The sequence below is a fragment of the Gopherus evgoodei genome, chromosome 6 (genome assembly GCF_007399415.2).
Source record: "Gopherus evgoodei ecotype Sinaloan lineage chromosome 6, rGopEvg1_v1.p, whole genome shotgun sequence".
Classification (NCBI taxonomy): domain Eukaryota; kingdom Metazoa; phylum Chordata; order Testudines; family Testudinidae; genus Gopherus; species Gopherus evgoodei.
Window position 1 is genome coordinate 80,675,943 of NC_044327.1, and position 20,491 is coordinate 80,696,433.

The window sequence follows — 20,491 nt, forward strand, 5'->3', positions numbered from 1 at the left end:
CCCCAACACAGACACAGTGTAGAGGATCCTGGGCAACAGGGCTCCTCGCTTCACGATCCGCCACAGAACCCCCTGGACCCTGTGGCATCTTCGTCATCTTCTCCAGACGAGGCAGTGGCAGGTACAACAGCCTCGAGTCCTCCCCCAATAGACCTTCATGCCCACCCAGAGCTTTTATGTAGGGTGGCATGTAATATAGACCTCCAAGCGGAGGAGGCAGTAGAGTTGGAAGACCCAGCGGTGGACATCCTTTCGGCAGGGGCCCCGCCCCGAGCAGCATTGCCCATCATCCGCATCATCCAGACCAATATAAAGACAATATGGCAGACCCCCGCCTCTATCCCACCGACATCCAGAGGAGTGGAGAGGAAATCCTTTGTCCCCTTCAAGGAGTATGAGTACCTTTATACTCACCCTCAGCCATGTTCACTAGCGGTGTCCTCTGTGAACGCAAGAGAATGGCATGGTCTACAGGCCCCAGAGCCCAAATCAAAAGACGCCAGGCTTCTAGATCTATTTGGGCGCAAAATTTATTCAGCAGGAGGTCTTCAGCTCAGGGTCGCAAACCAACAAGCACTCCTGAGCCGGTATTGCTATAACTCATGGAACTCCATGGGGAAATTTCAGGAGTTATTTCTGCAAGAGTCCAGGGATGAGTTTGGGGCCATAGTGGAGGAGGGCAAAAAGGTGGCTAGGACCTCCTTACAGGCCTCCTTAGATGCAGCAGACTCTGCAGCTAGGACCCTGGCATCAGGCATAGCCATGCAACGCATCTCCTGGTTGCAGGTATCTGCCTGCACACCAGAGCTGCAACAGACCCTGCAGAACCTGCCATTTGACAGGCAGGGCCTGTTCTCCGACAAGACAGACTCTAGATTACAGAGCCTGAATGATTCCGGGGCTATCATGCGCTCCTTTTGTATGAACACCCCGGTGACCCAGCGCAAGCCTTTTAGGCAGGACTTCTATAGAAGACGCGGACAAGGTGGTAGAAAGAAATCCAACAGCCACCAACCGGTCAGAACCAAGGCCCTCCCAAACCATCGGCGGGGCCTAAGCAAAACTTTTGAAGGTGCGCCCGAGGACGGCGTATCAGTCACCAACCAGGACCCTTACCCTCCATTTCGAGATCATCTCTCCCATTTCCACCGTGCGTGGTGCCGTATAACTTCTGACTGGTGGATTCTTCACACGGTGGAAAAAGGATATTCTCTCCAGTTTTCTCTCTCCCTTCCCTTCCAGTCCCTCTTCAGGGACCCCTCTCATGAGCAACTCCTTATACAGGAGGTCCAAACGCTCTTGTCCACAGGAACGATTGAGGAGGTTCCAAGGGAGCTAAGGGGCAGGGGTTTTTAACTCCTGCTACTTCCTAATCCCCAAGGCCAAGGGTGGGATTTGAGCCATCCTAGATGTGTGGACTCAAGAAATTTGTGGTAAAGTTTAAGTTCCCCATGATTTCACTGGGGACCATTATTCCTTCCCTGGATCCTGGGGACTGGTACACCACCCTCAGCATGGAAGAATGTGTACTTTCACATAGCGATTTATCCGCCGCACAGGCACTTTCTTCGCTTTGTGGTCAATCACGAACACTACCAATTCACTGTCCTTCCCTTCAGCCTGTCCACGGCTCCCAGGGTGTTCACCAAGTGTATGGCCATTGTGGCAGCCTACCTTTGTCGTCAACGGATCCAGGTGTTTCCGTATCTCAATGACTGATTCATTCGAGGCCAAACCAGGGTCCAACTTCAATCCCATGTTCGATTCACTCTAAGTACGTTCCACTTAGGTCTCCTGCTGGGTCTACTACTCAACGACGGAAAGTCGACTCTGGAACCAACCCAGAGAATAGAGTTTATCAGGGCAGTCCTGGACTCCAGACTCGCCCACGCTCTCCTGCCAGACACATGCTTTCAGTCGATGGCGAGCATCGTTGGCAGCCTCCTAAACTTTCCGACTTCCACAGTGAAGACGTGCCTCAGCCTTCTGGGGCACATGGCTTCGTGCATTTACGTAACCAGGCATGCCAGACTTCAGCTTTGCACACTTCAGGCCTGGTTATCAACAGCATATTGACCAGGTAGAGGCAGCCTGACCATGGTGGTCACCATCCCGGAATCGGTTTTGACTTCCCTCCGTTGGTGGCTGGACTCCACGTTGGTGAGCGACGGGGTACCATTTCACACCCCAAAACCCTCCTTGTACCTGGTCACAGACGTATCATCTCTGGGATGGGGTGCCCACCTCGGGGAGCTCCAAACACAGAGCCTGTGGTCCACATCCGATATGACTCTGCATATCAATGTATGAGAACTGATGGCAGTACACCTAGTATGTCAAGCATTTCACGAGCACCTACATGGCGCTGTGTGGCAGTCCTCACAGACAACACCCATGGCCATGTTCTACATCAACAAGCAAGGGGGAGCCAAGTTGTCCCCGTATGCCAGGAGACCATTCACCTGTGGGAATTCTGCATAGCCCACTCAATACATCTGATGGCATCATTTCTCCCAGGGGTCCAGAACACGATGGCAGACCACCTCAGCAGGTCCTTCCAGCCTCACAAGTGGTCAATTCATCCAGATATCATCCACTCCATCTTCCTGAGGTGGGGGTTTCCCCAGGTGGACCAATTCACCTCGCACACCAATCAGAAGTGTCAAGTGTTCCGTTCTCTCCAGGGGCACTCTCAGGGTTCCCTATCAGATGTTTTCCTACTTCCATGGAAAGACCAGCTGTTCTATATCTTCCCTCCATTCCCGCTGGTCCACAGGGTCCTACTCAAGCTGCGCAAGGACACCTGCACGCTCCTTTACCTATCTTGGAAGATAGCCTTTCCTGTAGCCATCATTTCAGCAAGATGCATATCTGAAATCAGAGCCCTCATGTCAGAGCTGCCGTATACAGTTTTCTATAAAGACAAGGTGCAGCTTCGTCCCCACCCTGCCTTTCTCCCCAAGATGGTATCAGCTTTTCATGTGACCAGGACATTTTCCTCTCGGTTTTTCATCCGAAGCCACACGCTACGTGGCAGGATCAATGCATGTACTCTCTGGACGTTCGTAGGGCCCGCGCATTCTATATTGAGCGTACGAAGCCATTTAGGAAAACAACTCAGCTCTTCTTGCAGTGGCCGACCGGATGAAAGACCTACCGGTCACCTCGCAATGCATCTCTTCTTGGATCATTGCCTGTATCTGTGCTTGCTACGACTTGGCCGGTGTCCCAACCCCACGCTTCACCACCCTCTCCATGAGGGCTCAAGCCTCGTCGGCCGCTTTTCTGGCCCAGGTTCCAATTCACGAGATCTGTAGAGATGTGGTTTGGTCATCAGTACACACCTTTGCTACTCACTACGCGTTAGTTCAGCAGTCTAGAGACGAGCAGCATTTGGTTCAGCGGTTCTGCACTCAGCAATGTCTCACTCCAACCCCACCACCTAGGTAAGGCTTGGGAGTCCCCTAATTGGAATCGATATGAGCAAGCACTCGAAGAAGAAAAACGGTTACTCACCTTTGTAACTGTTGTTCTTCGATATGTGTTGCTCCGATCCATTCCAAACCCGCCCTCCTTCCCCTCTGTCGGAATAGCCAGCAAGAAGGAACTGAGGGGTTGCTGGGTCAGCAGGGGTATATATCCAGCGCCATTAAGGTGCCACTACAGGGGGATCCACAGCTGACCTATCAGGGTGTTGCTAGGATAAAAATTCTCCGACGATCGTGCATGCGGCGCGCACACACACCTAACTGGAATGGATATGAGCAAGCACTCAAAGAAGAACAAAGGGTAAAGCCCCACGCAGCAGCACCTTCTGGGCATGCTCACAACGGAGGCAGAGTTCAAAAGGGAAGGAAGGGTTCAGCTCAGTCAGAGCAAGGGAACAGTCCTACACTGATAGCTCCTGCAGGATCCCCAGGTCACCTGGACCAGACCCTGCTGCAGAGCGATCAAAGGCCCCATGAAGAACAGGAATGGAGAGTTGCAACTGAAGAAGAGCCTCTGGATTACTGTCAGTGAGAACCACCCTGGGAGTTCATAAGCCAACTCCGTTTGTGATTTTGGATGGGGCTGAGAACATAGTAGCCAATGACCAGGGAGCAGGATTGGCGGTGTCTGCCCTCTAAGCCGCATATCCAACTGGCCAGTCACAGGGCACTGGGTTGGAACCCGGTGGAGCAGGGAGGGTTCGGATTCCCCTACCACAGGCCAGCACAGGCTGGGCAGAACGGCCATGGATTCTTGCCACTTGGAGGCACTGCTGGGCTCAGACGTTGAACCCCACAATAGGAATAGACATATGACCCACAGCACTTGAAGTCTGGATATCACTGGTATCTAGCACAGGACTGACTAACACTTGAAACAACAGCAGCAAAAAAAAAAAAAAAAAGTATCCAATAAATAGGTTTTCTAACAAAGAATTGACTATTTACAAGGCAGGAAGAGAGATAAGTAGCTAACTATGCACAAGATACTGAGAAAAAACTCTATATTCCTATTTATCGATCCTTGGATCACAACAGCCCTTCTGGCCACAGCATCCAACTCATGTTCAGCTGATTATACACTGTGACCCCCAAATCTCTTTTCAGATTCCCTGACTTCCCAGTTTAGAGTCCCCTATGCTGTATGTGCAGTCTGCTTTCTTCAAGTAATTTTGAACAAGTTATCAAAATATAAGAATGTAATTTAATTTTCAGGAGGTTGCTTTATACTTAGAAGTAAAATGTTCTTACTTTTTTTCAGAAGATACCCTTTTTTGACAATATTTTTATAAAAAGCATCCTTTGTTTTTCGACGAATTGTATTATAGATTTCTTTTCCATCCACTGCATCATTAAGCACTTGTTCTTGATGCTGGTAAAGAAAAATAATAGCCATCAGTATTTTTCAGTTCAGAAATATCAGATTGATAATAAAGCTGAAAATGGAAATATTCTTACCGATGTTCTTTATTGTCAAATATCTCTTGTAATTTTATGCTACTTAATAAAAGGACTGATCAGTTTTCATGACGTCATTTTTAATAGCATACTCTCTGTATATTTTCCTACATTTATGTCACATCACATTTGGTTAGTGTGGAACAGTTTATGTGGTCAGACAATTATTCTGAAAGATGGAAAATAAAATTGACCTGCTCCTACTTGCTAAGAAACACACACGGAGTGTGTCCCTCTCATTATGTATGCATAGAGAAATAGAAAGAAGGATACACAGTTTAGTTATTTCCCATACAGACAGTGTTTTCTCAAAGTTTACATTAGATAACCTTTTAAAACTTTTTCACTTCTGTATGTCTTTTATTAAGGACATTGTGCTTTGATACTTCAGGGAGAAATCTAATGAAGCCTAGCAGTGAAAACACAGGGTGCACAGGTCAAAATTAAAAAGCTTCAACAGGTCTGGGTGAGGAAGGTTGCACAGTTCTTCATTACAATGCATCTGCTTCAAAATATGGTTATTTTCACCTTCATTTCACAGAAAATAAGGAAACAAATTCAGGGATAAATGGAAGCAGATGTGAGCCTAGGATAGTTGAGAAAAAATCCAGAACAGCTAAGCCAGAAAGCATGTTAAATATATTGGACAGTACATAACCTAAGAGAAAATATTAGTTTTTGTCTTTACTCTGATATTATTATTGTGTCTGCCATTTGTAACAGACTGTTCTAACTAAATTAAAAATTAGTTGATATCAGTTAGGCCAAGTCTTCACTTTAAAAACCTCACGCTTTTTAGAAATATTATGAGGCATTAAATGTCTCACCTGCATTGGGACAGGGTCTTTTAGGTAATATCCTTCAACAATTTGTTCTTTTCTGTAGTGCTCAATGATGTCAGCAATACTGTTCAAATAAAAAATTATAAACTTTGAATATGTTATTTTTTTCTCCTGTTATAACTTTTTTCCAACATAAAATTCACACATTAAATTTCTCACATAAATCTTTAATAAAATCACATGCTAAGAAAGGTGATCTCACTCATTATCTGCCAGAATACAGGATTCAGCAATCACATATTCGAGTTCTGCTAATAAAAAACATATATGAATTCTACACTAATCTTACAGGGTTTAAAACTGTTGCTCAAAAGGCTAGATGATGAGGACATAGAAAACTCAATGATCAAGTAAGGGCAAATACATTCCCAGCTATTCAGCCAGGCTGAAAATTGTTATTTTATCAACAATAATTTTCCAAGTCTCATCATCACTAGGGAAAGTGAAGGGGAGACACTTCACTGTGCAAAGCAATTTCTTTCTAGGGGGGTGGGAATGGCAAATATAAAAGGTCTGTAACACAGATTACAGAGCTCATACTTAGAAGTCACTGAGCAATTATGTTAAATTAAATTCTCGTCAGCAGAACTCCTCTACAGGGAAACTTGCATTCTAATTACCAGAGGGAATCATGCTGAAATTGTATTTTGAAGAATCGAGGATTGGGAGGTGGCAATAGATGAAAACTAAAACTCAACATATTTCTTTGGCTTTCTTTTACTTATTTATGCATAGTTCTTATTGAAATAGCCTTGATTTAAGTTAGAGTGCAATGACATGAATAATATGTAGGTATTCTTAGCACATCCTATTACACAGAATATCAGCCTGAAAATAAAAACACTTGAATAATTAAATACAAAATACATGAGCAAACATATTTTAATATATATTATTAGTTGGAAGTATGGGAAAATACATTCATCAGGGCATATGTGATGGAATCTTTGGCCAGAGTTACACTTGCCAATGTAAATTGTGCACAAGGCTCTCAGATTAATGGATTAGGCAGAAGAATCTAAACAGAATATGTGTAAGGTTTCATGAGCTGGTTTGTGCATTCCTTATTTCAGAGTCATTAACTGTCTTCATTTGGTATTGTGTGTTTGATATTTCAAGAGTTGATGGAATGCATGGTGTGTATTTGATGCTTAAGGATATTTCCCACCAAATTGCTTAGTATGGATTAAGTTTTTATTCTAAAGGGCATCTCAAGGGACCTTTCTGGCACTATTACTAACCCCTGTAGCCCTCTAGGTGCAAACTGGCAGAGGTCCCTGTGTCACAGCTGACTTATTAAAAATGTCACTGTTCGCTTTTTATTAAGATGAAATTAGCAAAAATATTTTCTGCACTCCAGAAATGACATTTTACCATCATCTCACCCACTATGATAAGATCATTATGCACTACTCTGTGTTGAGCTGCAGTAATCAGCATCCCTTATCATGAAAGCAACAATGAATAAAGAGCAGCCTGGCAAAATTCTACTCGCCCACTCACCCAGATTCTGTAACTGACAGGCCACTAATATTTTTTTCTCTTATTGTTGTAAAAGTTGGCAAGTAGATTTTGTGCTAAGGCTGATACATTCATTAGAATTTTGCAAGCTGAAGTGTTATGTGAAAAGAAACTGACACTTACTGTAACTGTGGTTCTTCAAAATGTGATGCAGACATGTATTCCACATAGGTGTGTATGGGCCCAGCGCACCAGAGCTGGAAACTTTTACCTAGCAGTACTCGTAGAGAGACTGCAACTCACGCTTAGTGGCTGTGGCACCTTCACTTGCTATATGAGGCAGTGGCATCCCAACCCACCTCAGTTCCTTCTCATTGAAAGCCCAGGAGCAGACAGGGTGGGTCATGGAATACATGTCTACATCACATCTCGAAGAACCACAATTACAGTAAGTGTTTCTTCCTCTTCTTCTTCTTCAAGTAGATACAGATATGTATTCCACTTAGGTAACTCACAAGCAGTACCTGATCCAGGACAGGGGGCTTGGAGTCTACTGAAATAGGAATTGCAGGACTGCTCTTCCAAGGTCTGCATCCACTCTGGAAGATGCGGAATGGCACAGTGGTCCATAAATGTCTGTATAGTCAACCATGTTGCCTCTCTGCAAACGCCTAGTATGGAAATGTCACTGAGGAACGCTATCGACATTGCTTACACTCTTGCAGGGTGAGCCTGTATCCACTGAGCAGGTGTAGCTAAAGCTATCTCATGTGCTGTCTTGATACAGGATGTCTGTGAAGAGACTGCTTGCCCCTTCATGCAGTCCACATATGACATGAACAGGTTAGGTGAAGCATGAAATGATTTAGTTCTGTCTAGATAACAGGCTAGACATCGCCTGACATCCAGAATATGGAGGCACTATTCTTCCAAGGAAGAGTGCAGCTTTGGGGAAAAACACAGGTAAAAAGCCTGTTTCAGATGAAACTGAGAGATCACCTTGGATAAAAACTTTGGGTGTGGTTGCAGCATTATCTTGTCCTTGGAGGACTGTGTGTAAGGCAGGTCAGCCATCAGAGCGTGCTATTCACATACCTTTCTCGCAGATGTGATAGATACCAGGAATGCAGTTTTCTGAGACAGGCCCCAAGGGGCTTGAACGGAGGGCCATTAAAGCAGTCAAAACCATGTTTAGGTTCCACAGGGGAACTGGTTCTTGGACTGGTGGATGTAAATGGAGAAGCCCTTTCACAAATCTCATCACCATAACATTGGAAAAACTGATTTCTTTTGAATGAGGGGAAGAAATACTGATATTGCTACCAAATGCACTCAGAGAACTGAGTGCAAGGCCTGCTTTCTGAAGATGTAACAGGTATTCCAAGATATCCTGGATGGAAGCCCCTGTTGGCCAAGGACCACACTGAGAACCTATTCCATTTTGCTAAGTAGGCTGTCCTAGTGGAAGACTTCTTACCGTTGAGGAGCACATCATTGACTTGAAGGGTCACTCTCCCAGGGATGGCGGGCTGTAGAATATCCATCAGTTTGTGTGGCAGCCCGAATTCTCTCTTCAGGCACATCTCCTTGGGAGCGAGAGCCAGTTTTGGCTCAGCCAAGACCCTTGTCCTCATCAACGGATGATGCTGTACTGCCTAGTTTGTCCTCTGCTTCTATTCTGGGGGACTTTAAGGTGTACCAAGACCTTTTACCCTATGTAGCCACATCCCCAGAAATCCAGAGTTTCTCCAGGAGGGGCTGCCAAAGGTGCGAGCCTTGCAAAGTCCTGGACCAGCAGTGAGGATGGGACAGAAAGACAGAGCAGGTCTGCTGCAGCCTGGTACGTTGACACAGCAGATACAGTCAGTACTGGCATCACCCTCACCAGTACCAGAATCAATGGACACTTGACAGCCGGAATTGGAGTCAATGGTATGGGGTTTCTGTCCTTCCCACTCAGTACCAGGGAAGGGTCAGATCCATGCCATCCTAAATGCTGAAACCAGTCTTAAGACAGTCCACACTTTTCCTGGGGGAGGCAGAGAAGACACACTGCAACCTGAAGAGGTCCTGACTGGTTTTATGAGACCTCTTCCTCAGCACCCACAATAGAGAATGGCTCCTTTGCCTTTTTGGAGAGGTGCCTGCCCCAGAACAAGAGGCAGCAGTGCTCTCCGAGCTAGAGGATGATCTTCAGCCCAAGGAGGGCCTAAGTATTAGGTCAGACTGCCTGGCCTGTTCAAGCAGCTGCTACTTGAGGTGAAGGTTCCATGCCACTTGAGTCTACTTCTTAAACGATCTACAGGTCAAACACTTTTTAAAGTGGGCCTCACCAAGACAAAGCAAGCACCATGTGCGGGGGTCACTGTTGGGGATTGCCCCTCCACAGGAAGGACAATGTTTAAACCCCAGTGATGGCATCACTGGGGAACACAGTCAACTAACACTATCTACTAACTACATACAATAAACTAGGCTAAAACTAAATGCAAGATTGTGAGACTACAACCACACAGAGCTCCGACTCCAGCCAGGGCAGTGAGCAGGAACTGGGGGGGTGGGGGGGAATCAGAGTGGCACCACCTCATAACTAGGGGAGGGGGCACAACCACAAGGCCCACACACCACCCCTCTACAGGTACTTCTAGGCAAAAGGCTCTGGAGCGCCAGTGTACTGGGCGTGCACACATCTATGTGGAATACATGTCTGCATCTACTCAAAGAAGGACTTGTTTTATTTCCTAATGTTACTTGAAGATAGTCTCTTAACTACAGTGTTGAGTAGCATTATCTTACAAAGAATCTATTTTATTTATCTACACAGATGTAGAGATTCTTTTACAGATAACACAAACTTGACTCACTCAGACCAACATATATTTACCATATCATTAAAGCAGACAAATACAATGGAATGAGCAACCAAGACACTGACAATTTATAAATGCTCATGTCTGAAGAGATCAGGATACAGAAATCTGAGTTTACAGGTGGTCTAAGTTATTTAATGAGTAAACGTAAACTAAATGTGACTGGGAAATGGATTATGAACCATCACACACTACAAGACATTGATCAGGTCTGGGGGACAAAATGAACACTAATCTCTCTCCAACAGCATTTAGTAAAGCAAACATACTACTGAAACTGAAATATACCAGAAAAAGTACAAATCAGGACATAATGAAATTAAATCAGTACGTGACTGGTGAAACCTTACCAGGTGAGGAGTACTACACAAAAATTTGAAGACTACTATAAAAAACTGAAGAATTAGAAAAGGTTTATACGAGAGTTTATAAAGGATTCTGCGGTCACAGCTACATGGAAAGATAAAGAAGGCTTTTACTCATTACAAAAATGTTAAAAAATTATTACTGAGATACATAAAATATTAAGTGACACAGAAAGGGATTTCCAAAAGCTTGCTGACAGACGGTTATTTGGGAAGGTGAAGGTGCATAAGTCCTTCCCTCTTCCCACACATTTTTAAAAAACAGAACAAACTTTAAGAAAAATTATGCTGTCTTTTTTGAGCAAAGAAATGTGAAAAGTAATTGGGAGATATTACAAAGAAATTTTGAATGCTGAACACATTCCCTCTCCAGTAATCCCAGAATTTCTATTCTGGGAGACATTTTAAGATACACTGATATGACTGGAACAATTCATCTATGACGGCAAGAAAAGTACTCCTGCAACAGTCAATATTTTATACTTGTGGGATACAAAGTAAGATTACAAAGACAGACATATATGTTTTCCTTAACTTCATAGACAGATTCTGCTCCTATGTTATTATGCAGCAGGAGTAACTTTGTTACCACAGTACATATTCGGATACCTGAGACTGGAGAGCTGAAAGAAGCATAGCAGGCTATTTTAGTGGGCCTGAAGTGAAAAGTATAAATGAAAGTAGAATGTTCTTGATGTGTACACTGCTTTATTGTAAGTTCTACTGCTCAAAAGATGACTGGAATATTCACGTAGAGATTGCTGTACTCTCACCAACCTCACCATCAGTTCAATTTTTATTAACATGAATTTAGGCAGTTTTGGTTTTTATCACTAAGTTTCCCTTTTTCTTTCCTTTTATAGCTCCAGTAGTTTCATACATTATATTCTGAGCACAGAGTAGAGCCAGAAGCATGTAGCACCTCGTGAAGCAGCACCTGAATAGAAACAACCGAAGAGAGATAAGGATGGAGGAAAAAGAGCACCAGTGTCCTCCCCACCTCACTAGTCAGCTGCTATCCTGAGTGAAGGGGGGAAAAGCATATTTTCCCACTCCATCCACTCAGAAGTGAAAGATGGGGGCTCATCAGAAGATAGCGAAGCTTCTCTGCTGCTATGATGTCTTCATCTCACCTACAAAGGCTGCAGAAGTTGTTGGGGCTGCATGTGCTCTCCTCCTGGTGACACTTTGAGCTACCTCTAGAAAAGCCATTCTCTCCTCAAAATCCCAACCAGAGAGTGAATTTGATCTCTCCTCCAGTGGGTGAAAAATTGGGCTGAGGAAGATACAATTGAGGTTTTTGTATAGCAGCAGGTGAAACATTTGCTGAAAGAAGAGAGGAAATCCCAACCCTGGCAGATGCTACAAATTCTGCAGCATAACAGAAGAGAGAGTCCAGCAGACAGACAGCTCCTTATCCCCTCTAAGCCTGGCTGCTTCTGCGATATGCAACACACGTATATAGCGTTAGTTTTGGAGAGGGGAAGGGGTGAAGATATATAGAGACTTTTTCCCCCCTGCCTCAGAGTACTACATTCCTGAGACGCACACAAATATTCTTTTTCCATCCACCACCCACATCACCTTTGGTTGCTGCTGGAGTTTGAAACAGCACCAGACTGTTGTTTAGGCAAGTTCTGGTGCTTCCAGTCCCACCTCTTGATGTCAAAGTGCCAAAATAATAAATGAGGAAAAATGAAAATCTCATTTTGGTTTTCCTGGCTAAATGACAACTCATTTTTTTAAACAACCAAGTTCAGTCATTAACTCACCATGACCCTGACTTTGCAATGCATTAAGGCATAATACAGATCACCTTTAAAATGGATTTTTTTGCATACACTTGAAAGACATTGCAAACCAACAAATATAAAATGTTAAAGATCAAACTGCCTTACAGTTGTAGAACTGAGAGCTATTTTTGAAAGATATATTAAAGTACTAGTAACAAAACAAATAGTGAAAAGAAGAGCCCCTAGATGACCTTTAACATATCCCAACAGTCAATTAATTTGAAAACGAGACCTCTTAAAAATATTTTCATTTAAGTGAAAGTAGTGATTGTGAAAGGGTTCTCAGATCGGGGAGTGACGTATCCAGGATTTGCACAAATCTTTCAATTTCTTCCTATACAACATATCTAAAATGCAACCCTTCTTCTCTGTCCTAAGAGCTAAAAACATTCATTCACACACTGATTATCTCATATTACACCATCCCCCACTGTTCTGCCAACTATGCCAGGCTCAATGCTCCATTTGTTGTCTTTTCATTCATCTGAGAGTATCTACATTCACATAATGGAGCGTAAGGTGGATCCAGTAGTGGAAGTTCAGAGCTTTCTGATTTAGTGATGAAGTATTGCCAAAAAAGCAACTATAACTTATCTGAAATTGCATAAACCCACTGTGAGTAATTATGTTTAATTAGTTAATTAATTACTTCTGCACCTCCCTTGGCAGAGATTTTAGCTGGAAGGTTCAAGTGTCATACCCTTAGTAAACCAGAAAACTACAGAATGGGCAAAAGAGACTTTACCTTCACAAAAGGCTGAAATTGCAGCTAGCTGAATTTTCAGTGAAGATGTCTGGAGGCCAGACTGATTAATGTAGAAGGTACTCAAGCATCCTGTGTATGGGATTTGCATAAGGATCCAATTGTTTAGCCTCACACCATCTTCCACTTGAAGTCATATGATCATCCATTGAACTTCTCAGCTAGGAGAACTTGATACTGTCTCAGACACACCAGCTACTGGATCTCTACCCACTCAGAAGCCAAGCTGGAAGCGAGAGAAATGCTAGGTTGGGATAGAGAAGAATGCCCTGGTTCTGGGTGATCGGATCTGACAAATTTCCAAATGTACGGGATAAGCAGTGACTATCTCCACTGGAAGAGGGAGCTAAACTTGGTGCTGCAATAGAGGCATTGAAACTCAAAACCACTACATTCTTGAGTTTAATAGGACCTTGGAAATAAGATGCACTGAGAATAGATATATATCAACAGCTTCCCACTGTGAAGGAGAAATGCATCTAATTTTGTCATTTCCATTCTTTTAGTTCAGATTACTATCACTTTCCTATTCATGCCAGTGACAAAACAGATCCATCCTGAGTTTCTTCACTCCAGGGAACGAGCTGATCAGTACTTTCTGACCCAGACATCAGTCATGTGTCCAATATAAGAAATCCAGTGATTTTTAAAATGTTTTAATCAGGAGGCTATTTTCTCCTTAGTGTAAATATTCCCCTCCTGCCCTTTTAACCATTCACACATTGCCTTTATATATCACTGTTAGTTTTATTGTCCTTTGTTCCATCTTATATGTCAACATAGCATCAACTTATTATAAGTCACAGAATCACAGAAATGTAGGGCTGGAAGGGATCCCAAGAGGTAATCTAGTCCAGCTCACCTGCACTGAGGCAGGACCAAGTATACCTAAACCATCCCTGTAAGATGTTTGTCCAGTCTGTTCTTAAAAACCTCCAATGACCAGGAGTCCACAATTTCCCTTGGACGCCTATTCCAATACTTAACTACCCTTATAGTTAAACAATTTTTCCTAACATCTAAACTAAATCTCCTTTGATGCGGATTAAACCAACTACTTCTTGCTCTATCTTCAGTGGACATATAGTCCAACTGATCACCATCCTCGATACAACAGCCCTTAACATATTTGAAGACTTATCAGGTCCCCCACTCAGTTGTCTTTTCTCAAGACTAAACATGCCCAGTGTTGTTTTTTAACTCATAGATCAGGTATTATAAAACCTTTTAGCTCCCTTCTGAACTCTCTCCAGTTTATCCACAGCTTTATTAAAGTGTTGAACCCAAAACTAGAACAACATGCAACTGAGGCCTCCCCAGTTCCGAATAAAACGAAAAAATTACCACCTGTGTCTTACATATAACACCCCTGTTAATGCATCCCAGAATATTAGCCTTTTTTTTTTTGCAACTGCATCACACCGTTGTCTCCTATTCAATTTGTGATCCACTATAAACCCCAAATTATTTTCTGCAGAACTACTGCCTAGCCAGTTATTCCCCATTTTGTATTTGTGGATTTGACTCTCTCTTCTTAAGTGCAGTAGTTTGCATTTGTCTTTATTGAATTCCATCTTGTTGATTTCAGATCAATTCTCCACTTTGTCACAATCATTTTAAAGTCATATGATCCACAATTTCTAATCAAGAGAAACCAGTTTATGGAAGAAAATGTCAGATGCTTTAAAAATAAACACCAACTAATTATGCTTTGTTTAGGATTAAGAAAGTGTTTAAAACTTTTCAGTCATTTTACGTAGCCACTAACCAGGTTAGATAAATTCTTAATATTAACGTAAGCACTTTTTAAAAAAATGTTTATATATACACCAATAAATAATAAACATTGACAGATTACACTTATACTTTTTAAAAACATATCTAGAAAAACTAACTGTTTGTAGTTTACCTGTTATAGTATCTTCCTCCCATCATAAACTGATTGTTTGGAGTAGGGCATATTTTGAAACGTTGAATATTTTCACTGGTCCGAAAATAGAGTGAATAATCACCAGGAGTATTATCAGAGGGCCTCACAAGAAAACTGCAAACTTGACCAACTGAAACAATATTAGGATTATTAATAAAGTGCTCATCACTATTATTTTTCCATCACAGTACAATCAAAGGGTATTTCCCAAATTTCACTGGATACAAATATGAATTGGAATTTGGAACAAATATGTGTATATTTAGTTTGGAATCCAGAAATTTGCTAATTTATTTTGCCCCCTTTAAGCCCCCAAGGTAGGCAGTAGCCAACTTCACATACAGATTCATAGATTCCAAGGCTAGAAGAGACCACTGTGATCATCTACTAGTCTGCCCTCCTGTTTAAACACAGGCCATACAACTTCCCCAAAATAATTCCTAGACCACATCTTTTAGAAAAATACCCAATTTTGATTTAAAAATTATCAGTGATGAAGACACTCCACGCAGAAGAGAAAACCATTCTGACAACATGCTGATATAGATTCCAACAATTAAAAATAGTTTTTATCTAATAAAATATATTCAGATGGTAAATACTATTTTGGAGTTTATTTCACCATTTTTAACTTTCTCTTTTACCTAGGTTCAAAAGCCTGATATTTTAAGTCCTGAAGAAACATTGTCCTTCAACAGAAAAAAAAAATTTACACACTATTTATGACACAACAGTACCTTCCATATACTCTTATTCAGATTATTAAATTATAGCTTTTATAATAGCAAATATTTAAAAGTATTTATTACTCAACAAGTACAGTGATTAGCTGTTACAATGGAAGTTATTTGACCCGCTGTCTTTGATTGTCTAATACTTTTTTTAAAAAAAAAATTATAATTGTTTAGCTCTTGTAACAAATTATTTGCATTATGGCGATGAAAGTCAGGATCTGGAGCTCATTTGCTGGGTCCTATTCACACAAAGACAGACCCCTGCTTCAAAGGTTTTACAATCTAATTTATATAGAATATTATTCTGTGTGCTCATTCCCTTATGTCTTAACCCCAGCAATGAAAGACAAATACCTGTCATCAGCAAATTGTAAGCCTCTTGTTTGGAGATCTTCCCATGGAACCATCTTAAAGATGAAGAGAACAAATAAGAAAGCAAGATTATCAGCAGTCTCTTTTTGGTTCTGTTTGGCCCTCAAGGCTCTGGCTTCTATGAATTAATCTTTAATTAAAGGACCTAGTAGGTGGAGTAATTTAACAGAACATAACTCATAAAATTATGTTACACAAATATCCAGTTATTTGACAGAATATTTAAATATCTAAAATTAACTGTGACTAAAATTAAATATTTGAAGTAGAGGTCAAAATACAAAAGTTTTAGCTATATAAGCTGTCATGTAAAAGGTGTATATGCTAGATAATTTTTCTGGTAATGATTTGAATCTATCTATCTATCTATCTATCTATTGTGATCTATGGCAATTTAAACATATTCTGAATGTAAATGCCCTGTCATTACTCTTCAGTAAGGGGCAAAATACCCCGACAAAGTAACTGGAGTTGTGCTGTGATTTTCCACAGGAGCTGGGGAAAGGAATTCTCAGCCCAAGCTGCAGAAGGGAAGAAAGGCAGCAGAGCAGAACCGAGCCACAGTCACTACTCCAGTCTCAGAGCTATAGTAGCCTGTTCAGCCCTGCGTGTGGCGGAGCCATGCCATGACAAATCCCGCGGCTTCAGTCCAGCCTCAAATAACTAATACACATAGCTCTGCAGGGTGTCCTTATGCAACACATGTAAAGTCCATTTATTCATCTCTGAATACTGATGATGTCATAGCAGAACTTTTGGAAGAATTCCCAATCCATCTCTAACTTCACACACTCAGCAAATGATCTCTCAATGATCTTCCACACACCATCTGCCCATCTTCTTGATGGTCACCCCTACTACAATGACCACCCTTACATGATAACTTTCAGGCAGTGTAGTATACCCCACCTTTCCTATCCTTTCCATACACATGGCATTTCCAGTACCCATATAGGTGGGAAATGGATTTGTCTTCTTGCCTGGATAAAGACCTAATGTACAAATAAGCAAGTGATTTTCTTTTTAAGCATCTCAATAGATCTTATCCATCAAAAGAAAATAAGCTCAATTTTATTTTTTCTTTCCAGGTCAACGTTTTAAAGGAAATCCTCCTAATGCTTGAACACTTGAAGGACTGTCCAGAGGACCCTCTGAGCAGCAAGCTCATTAAACATGTGGTCTGCAAGTGGTGAGGTTTGAAGCAACTTCCAGGAATGGTGCAGGGGATAATCTCAATAAATGAAGATGATGCAATTAATGAGGCTGTGTTACACCAAACTCGATGGAAGAACTGCCAGTAGAGTTCAGTGGGCTGCAACCCCACAGCAGCAATTCTCTCTCCCCACCCAACATACCTGGAAGTGCCTTCAATCATCAGCATTTCAGAGATTGTGAATCTGATGATACTGGAGGCAGGAGACAGCAATAATATAGACAAAAGATCCTAAAGCCAATCAAGTGATTAAGTAGCAGGAAATTCAGCTGAAATACTTAGTTGCCACTCATCTTTTTTCATTGCAAGTGGTTCTACAGATGACAGATGCTACTTTCTGGTCACCAAATCATGTATGTTATGATTCCATGATTTTCATGCTTCTTAATAAAAATACATATTGATGACTTAACATTTTGGGCTTTTCAGATATAAATGTTAATAGATGAAGCAATTTCAATGAGAAACTTGAGTGCTACAATGTTAAAATCTCATCATTATGAGAGGCTAATAGAGGAGATCACCAACACCAATATATTGGTGATTAAAGTACCACATCAGTGAATTCAGAAACTTTAATTCTTCAAGCGATGGTAATATCTCTCTCCCAAACTAAAAGATTTTGGAGTTAGATGTTTTTACAAGATGGTCAGTTTCTAGTACATCCAATTTCTATAATCAAACAGTAACCCATGTTGATATGTGGGGTGAAATTCACCGCTATCCTACATGGCTCACACAAGATTTATCTATCATGAAAACCTATTGAAACTATCCATAAGTAGCCACAAAAGACCAATGTAGAAGCCCGACCAGACAGAGGAGAGTATCATCCTCAGCAATTAGTAGAGGGAAAACATGAGGCCACGCACAAGGAGCAGTTAGATTCACCTTTTCAAAAGGCAGATAACTTCACTAGCTGAAATTTACAAATAGTTTATTCCACAATATTTGTTTTTCTTTAAGAACAAAAACCCTTACATTTTGCCTTCAATTGTGGATCTTCTTCACGTCCCCTAATGAGAAAAATTAACACAGTAAGTGTATGATGCAAAAGTCCACATCATCAATTATATGAAGTCCTATTTTCTAAATTTTTAGCTTTTTCTGTAGAGGTCAATAATGCTACAAAATAATTCATTTTATATTCAAGAAATCCATATATTTTTTAATAACGGGGCTTATTACACAATTCTATGAAAGATGCTTACTATTTGGTGCATCTTACCCCTATTTGTGTAGAGAAAGCATATGCCAAAGCACATTTAAAAATAAATAAATAATAAATTAAATAAATAAAATTGAGGCACCATTTCTTAGAATGATCAAAGGATTTAGTTATTTTTGTGCTTCTTTCCCAAATCCCTGTTTAAATTGAAGGAAATTCACCCCGCTGTAACTACACGATTAAGTTACACTGGCACAAACCCCTATGTAGATGAGCTATATTACAATTAAGTGGGGTTTACACCAGTGCAGCCTACACAGGTACGTATTAAGCCACATCGATATAAACCCCACTATGTGCCAATGTGGTGCATCAGTATTAATTGTTTGCAGAACGCAAAATAAGTAGCAGCTTCGGTACAAGCAAACATGACTTGATCACATTTGTTATGTGCAAACAAAGTATAAATCAGCAATATATACATACAGATATATACACATGTTGCTTTAGAACAGGAGTGAGCAAACTTTTTGGCCCAAGGGCCACATCTGGGAATAGAAATTGTATGGCGGGTCATGAATGCTCAGGGCTAGGACCGAGTGGTTTGGAGGGCAGGAGAGAGATCAGGGCTGGGGTAGAGGGTTAGCGCATGGGGAGAGAGTCGGGGTGCAGGCTCCGGGCGGCGCTTACCTCAAGCAGCTCCCGGAAGCAGCAGCATGTCCCTTCTCCGGCTCCTACGTGGAGGTATGTTCAGGCAGCTCTGCATGCTGCCCCGTCCGCAGACATCACCCCTGCAGCTCCCATTGGAGCACTGGAGGGGGGCCATATTGTGGCTTCTAGGAGCCGCATGGAGCAGCCTTGGACCCTGCACCCCGGCTGGAGCACTGGAGCGGGGCTGTATGGCTGCTACACAGGAGCGCACATGGAAAGGCCCCCAAACCCTGCTCCTTGGCTAGAGAGCCTGAATAGGGCAAGCCCCAGACCGTGCTTCCCAGGGGAGCTGGGGGGCCATCCTAAAACAGCTGGCAGGCTGTAGTTTACCCACACTACTTTTAGAAGGACCAGTTTCCTAAAGCTGAAACAAATTATGAGTCAAATCAGCTCAGAGAGAGATATAAACAGAAAATGTGAATGATAATAGGAATCATTTAGAAACATTTTACTAGCTGCCCAAAAGCCAAAATTGAGACAGAAGGCAGCAATGAGTTAAAAACAACCTGGCTTAGAGGGAAAAGGTGCTATGAAAAACAATAATATAACAGATGGAAGCATGGGGAAGTTGACTACAATAAATAAAAACTCAGAAGCTAGCGTTTGTAGAAAATTGATAAAGGAAGCAAATGGACATAAGGAGAAAATGTATGAGCAGCCAGAGTTAGGGACAATAAAGAAGTGTTTTTAGTACACTGGGAACCAAAAGAATTCTAACAATGGTATTGGTTCCCATCACTAGGTGCAAATGGTAGAACTATAAATAATAAATGCAGGAAAATGCAGACATGTCGATACTTATCTTTTGTCCCTTACTTGGGGAAAAAGGGATGATATAGTCATGGAGGAAATGATGAAGAAGAAGAAACACTTCCAATGGTAACTCAGGAGGCTGTTGAACATAAGCTACTAAAGTTAAACATTTTATAATCAGCAAGTAAAGATAACTTGCATCAAGAGTTTCGGAAAGAGCTGCTCAAGGAGCTCACTGTGATTGCTATATTGATTTCCGATAAGCCTTAGAACATGAGGGAGGTTCTAGAAGACTGGATAAAGCTAATGTTGTGCAATATTTAAAAATGACGAACTCAGGCAATTATAGGCCTGTCAGCATAACATTCGTTACAGGACAGATTATTGAGCAGCTGATAAGTATTCAAGAAGAGTAATATAATAAATGCCAATCAACATGGGTGTATGGAAAAAAAATCCTGCCAAGTTAACTTGATACCTTCTTTTGATGAGATTGCAGTTTCGCGTTGATAAAGCTAATACTATTTGATGGAATATATTTTAGACTTCTGTAAGACATTTGAGATGGTA

The 20,491-nt window shown here is 41.7% G+C and overlaps 1 protein-coding gene across 1 annotated transcript in view; it reads right to left on the reverse strand.

Moving 5' to 3' along the window:
• The window catches only part of RASA1 (RAS p21 protein activator 1), a 113,921-nt gene that overhangs the window by 45,046 nt on the left and 48,384 nt on the right, over window positions 1-20,491 (reverse strand). The window contains exons 6-11 of the mRNA XM_030567981.1: window positions 18,271-18,304; window positions 16,981-17,068; window positions 16,059-16,111; window positions 14,950-15,100; window positions 5,774-5,852; window positions 4,740-4,860 (exon numbers count right to left, since the gene is read on the reverse strand). Of these exons, the coding sequence (XP_030423841.1) occupies window positions 4,740-4,860; window positions 5,774-5,852; window positions 14,950-15,100; window positions 16,059-16,111; window positions 16,981-17,068; window positions 18,271-18,304 (526 nt within the window). The remainder of the gene's footprint in view (window positions 1-4,739; window positions 4,861-5,773; window positions 5,853-14,949; window positions 15,101-16,058; window positions 16,112-16,980; window positions 17,069-18,270; window positions 18,305-20,491) is intronic.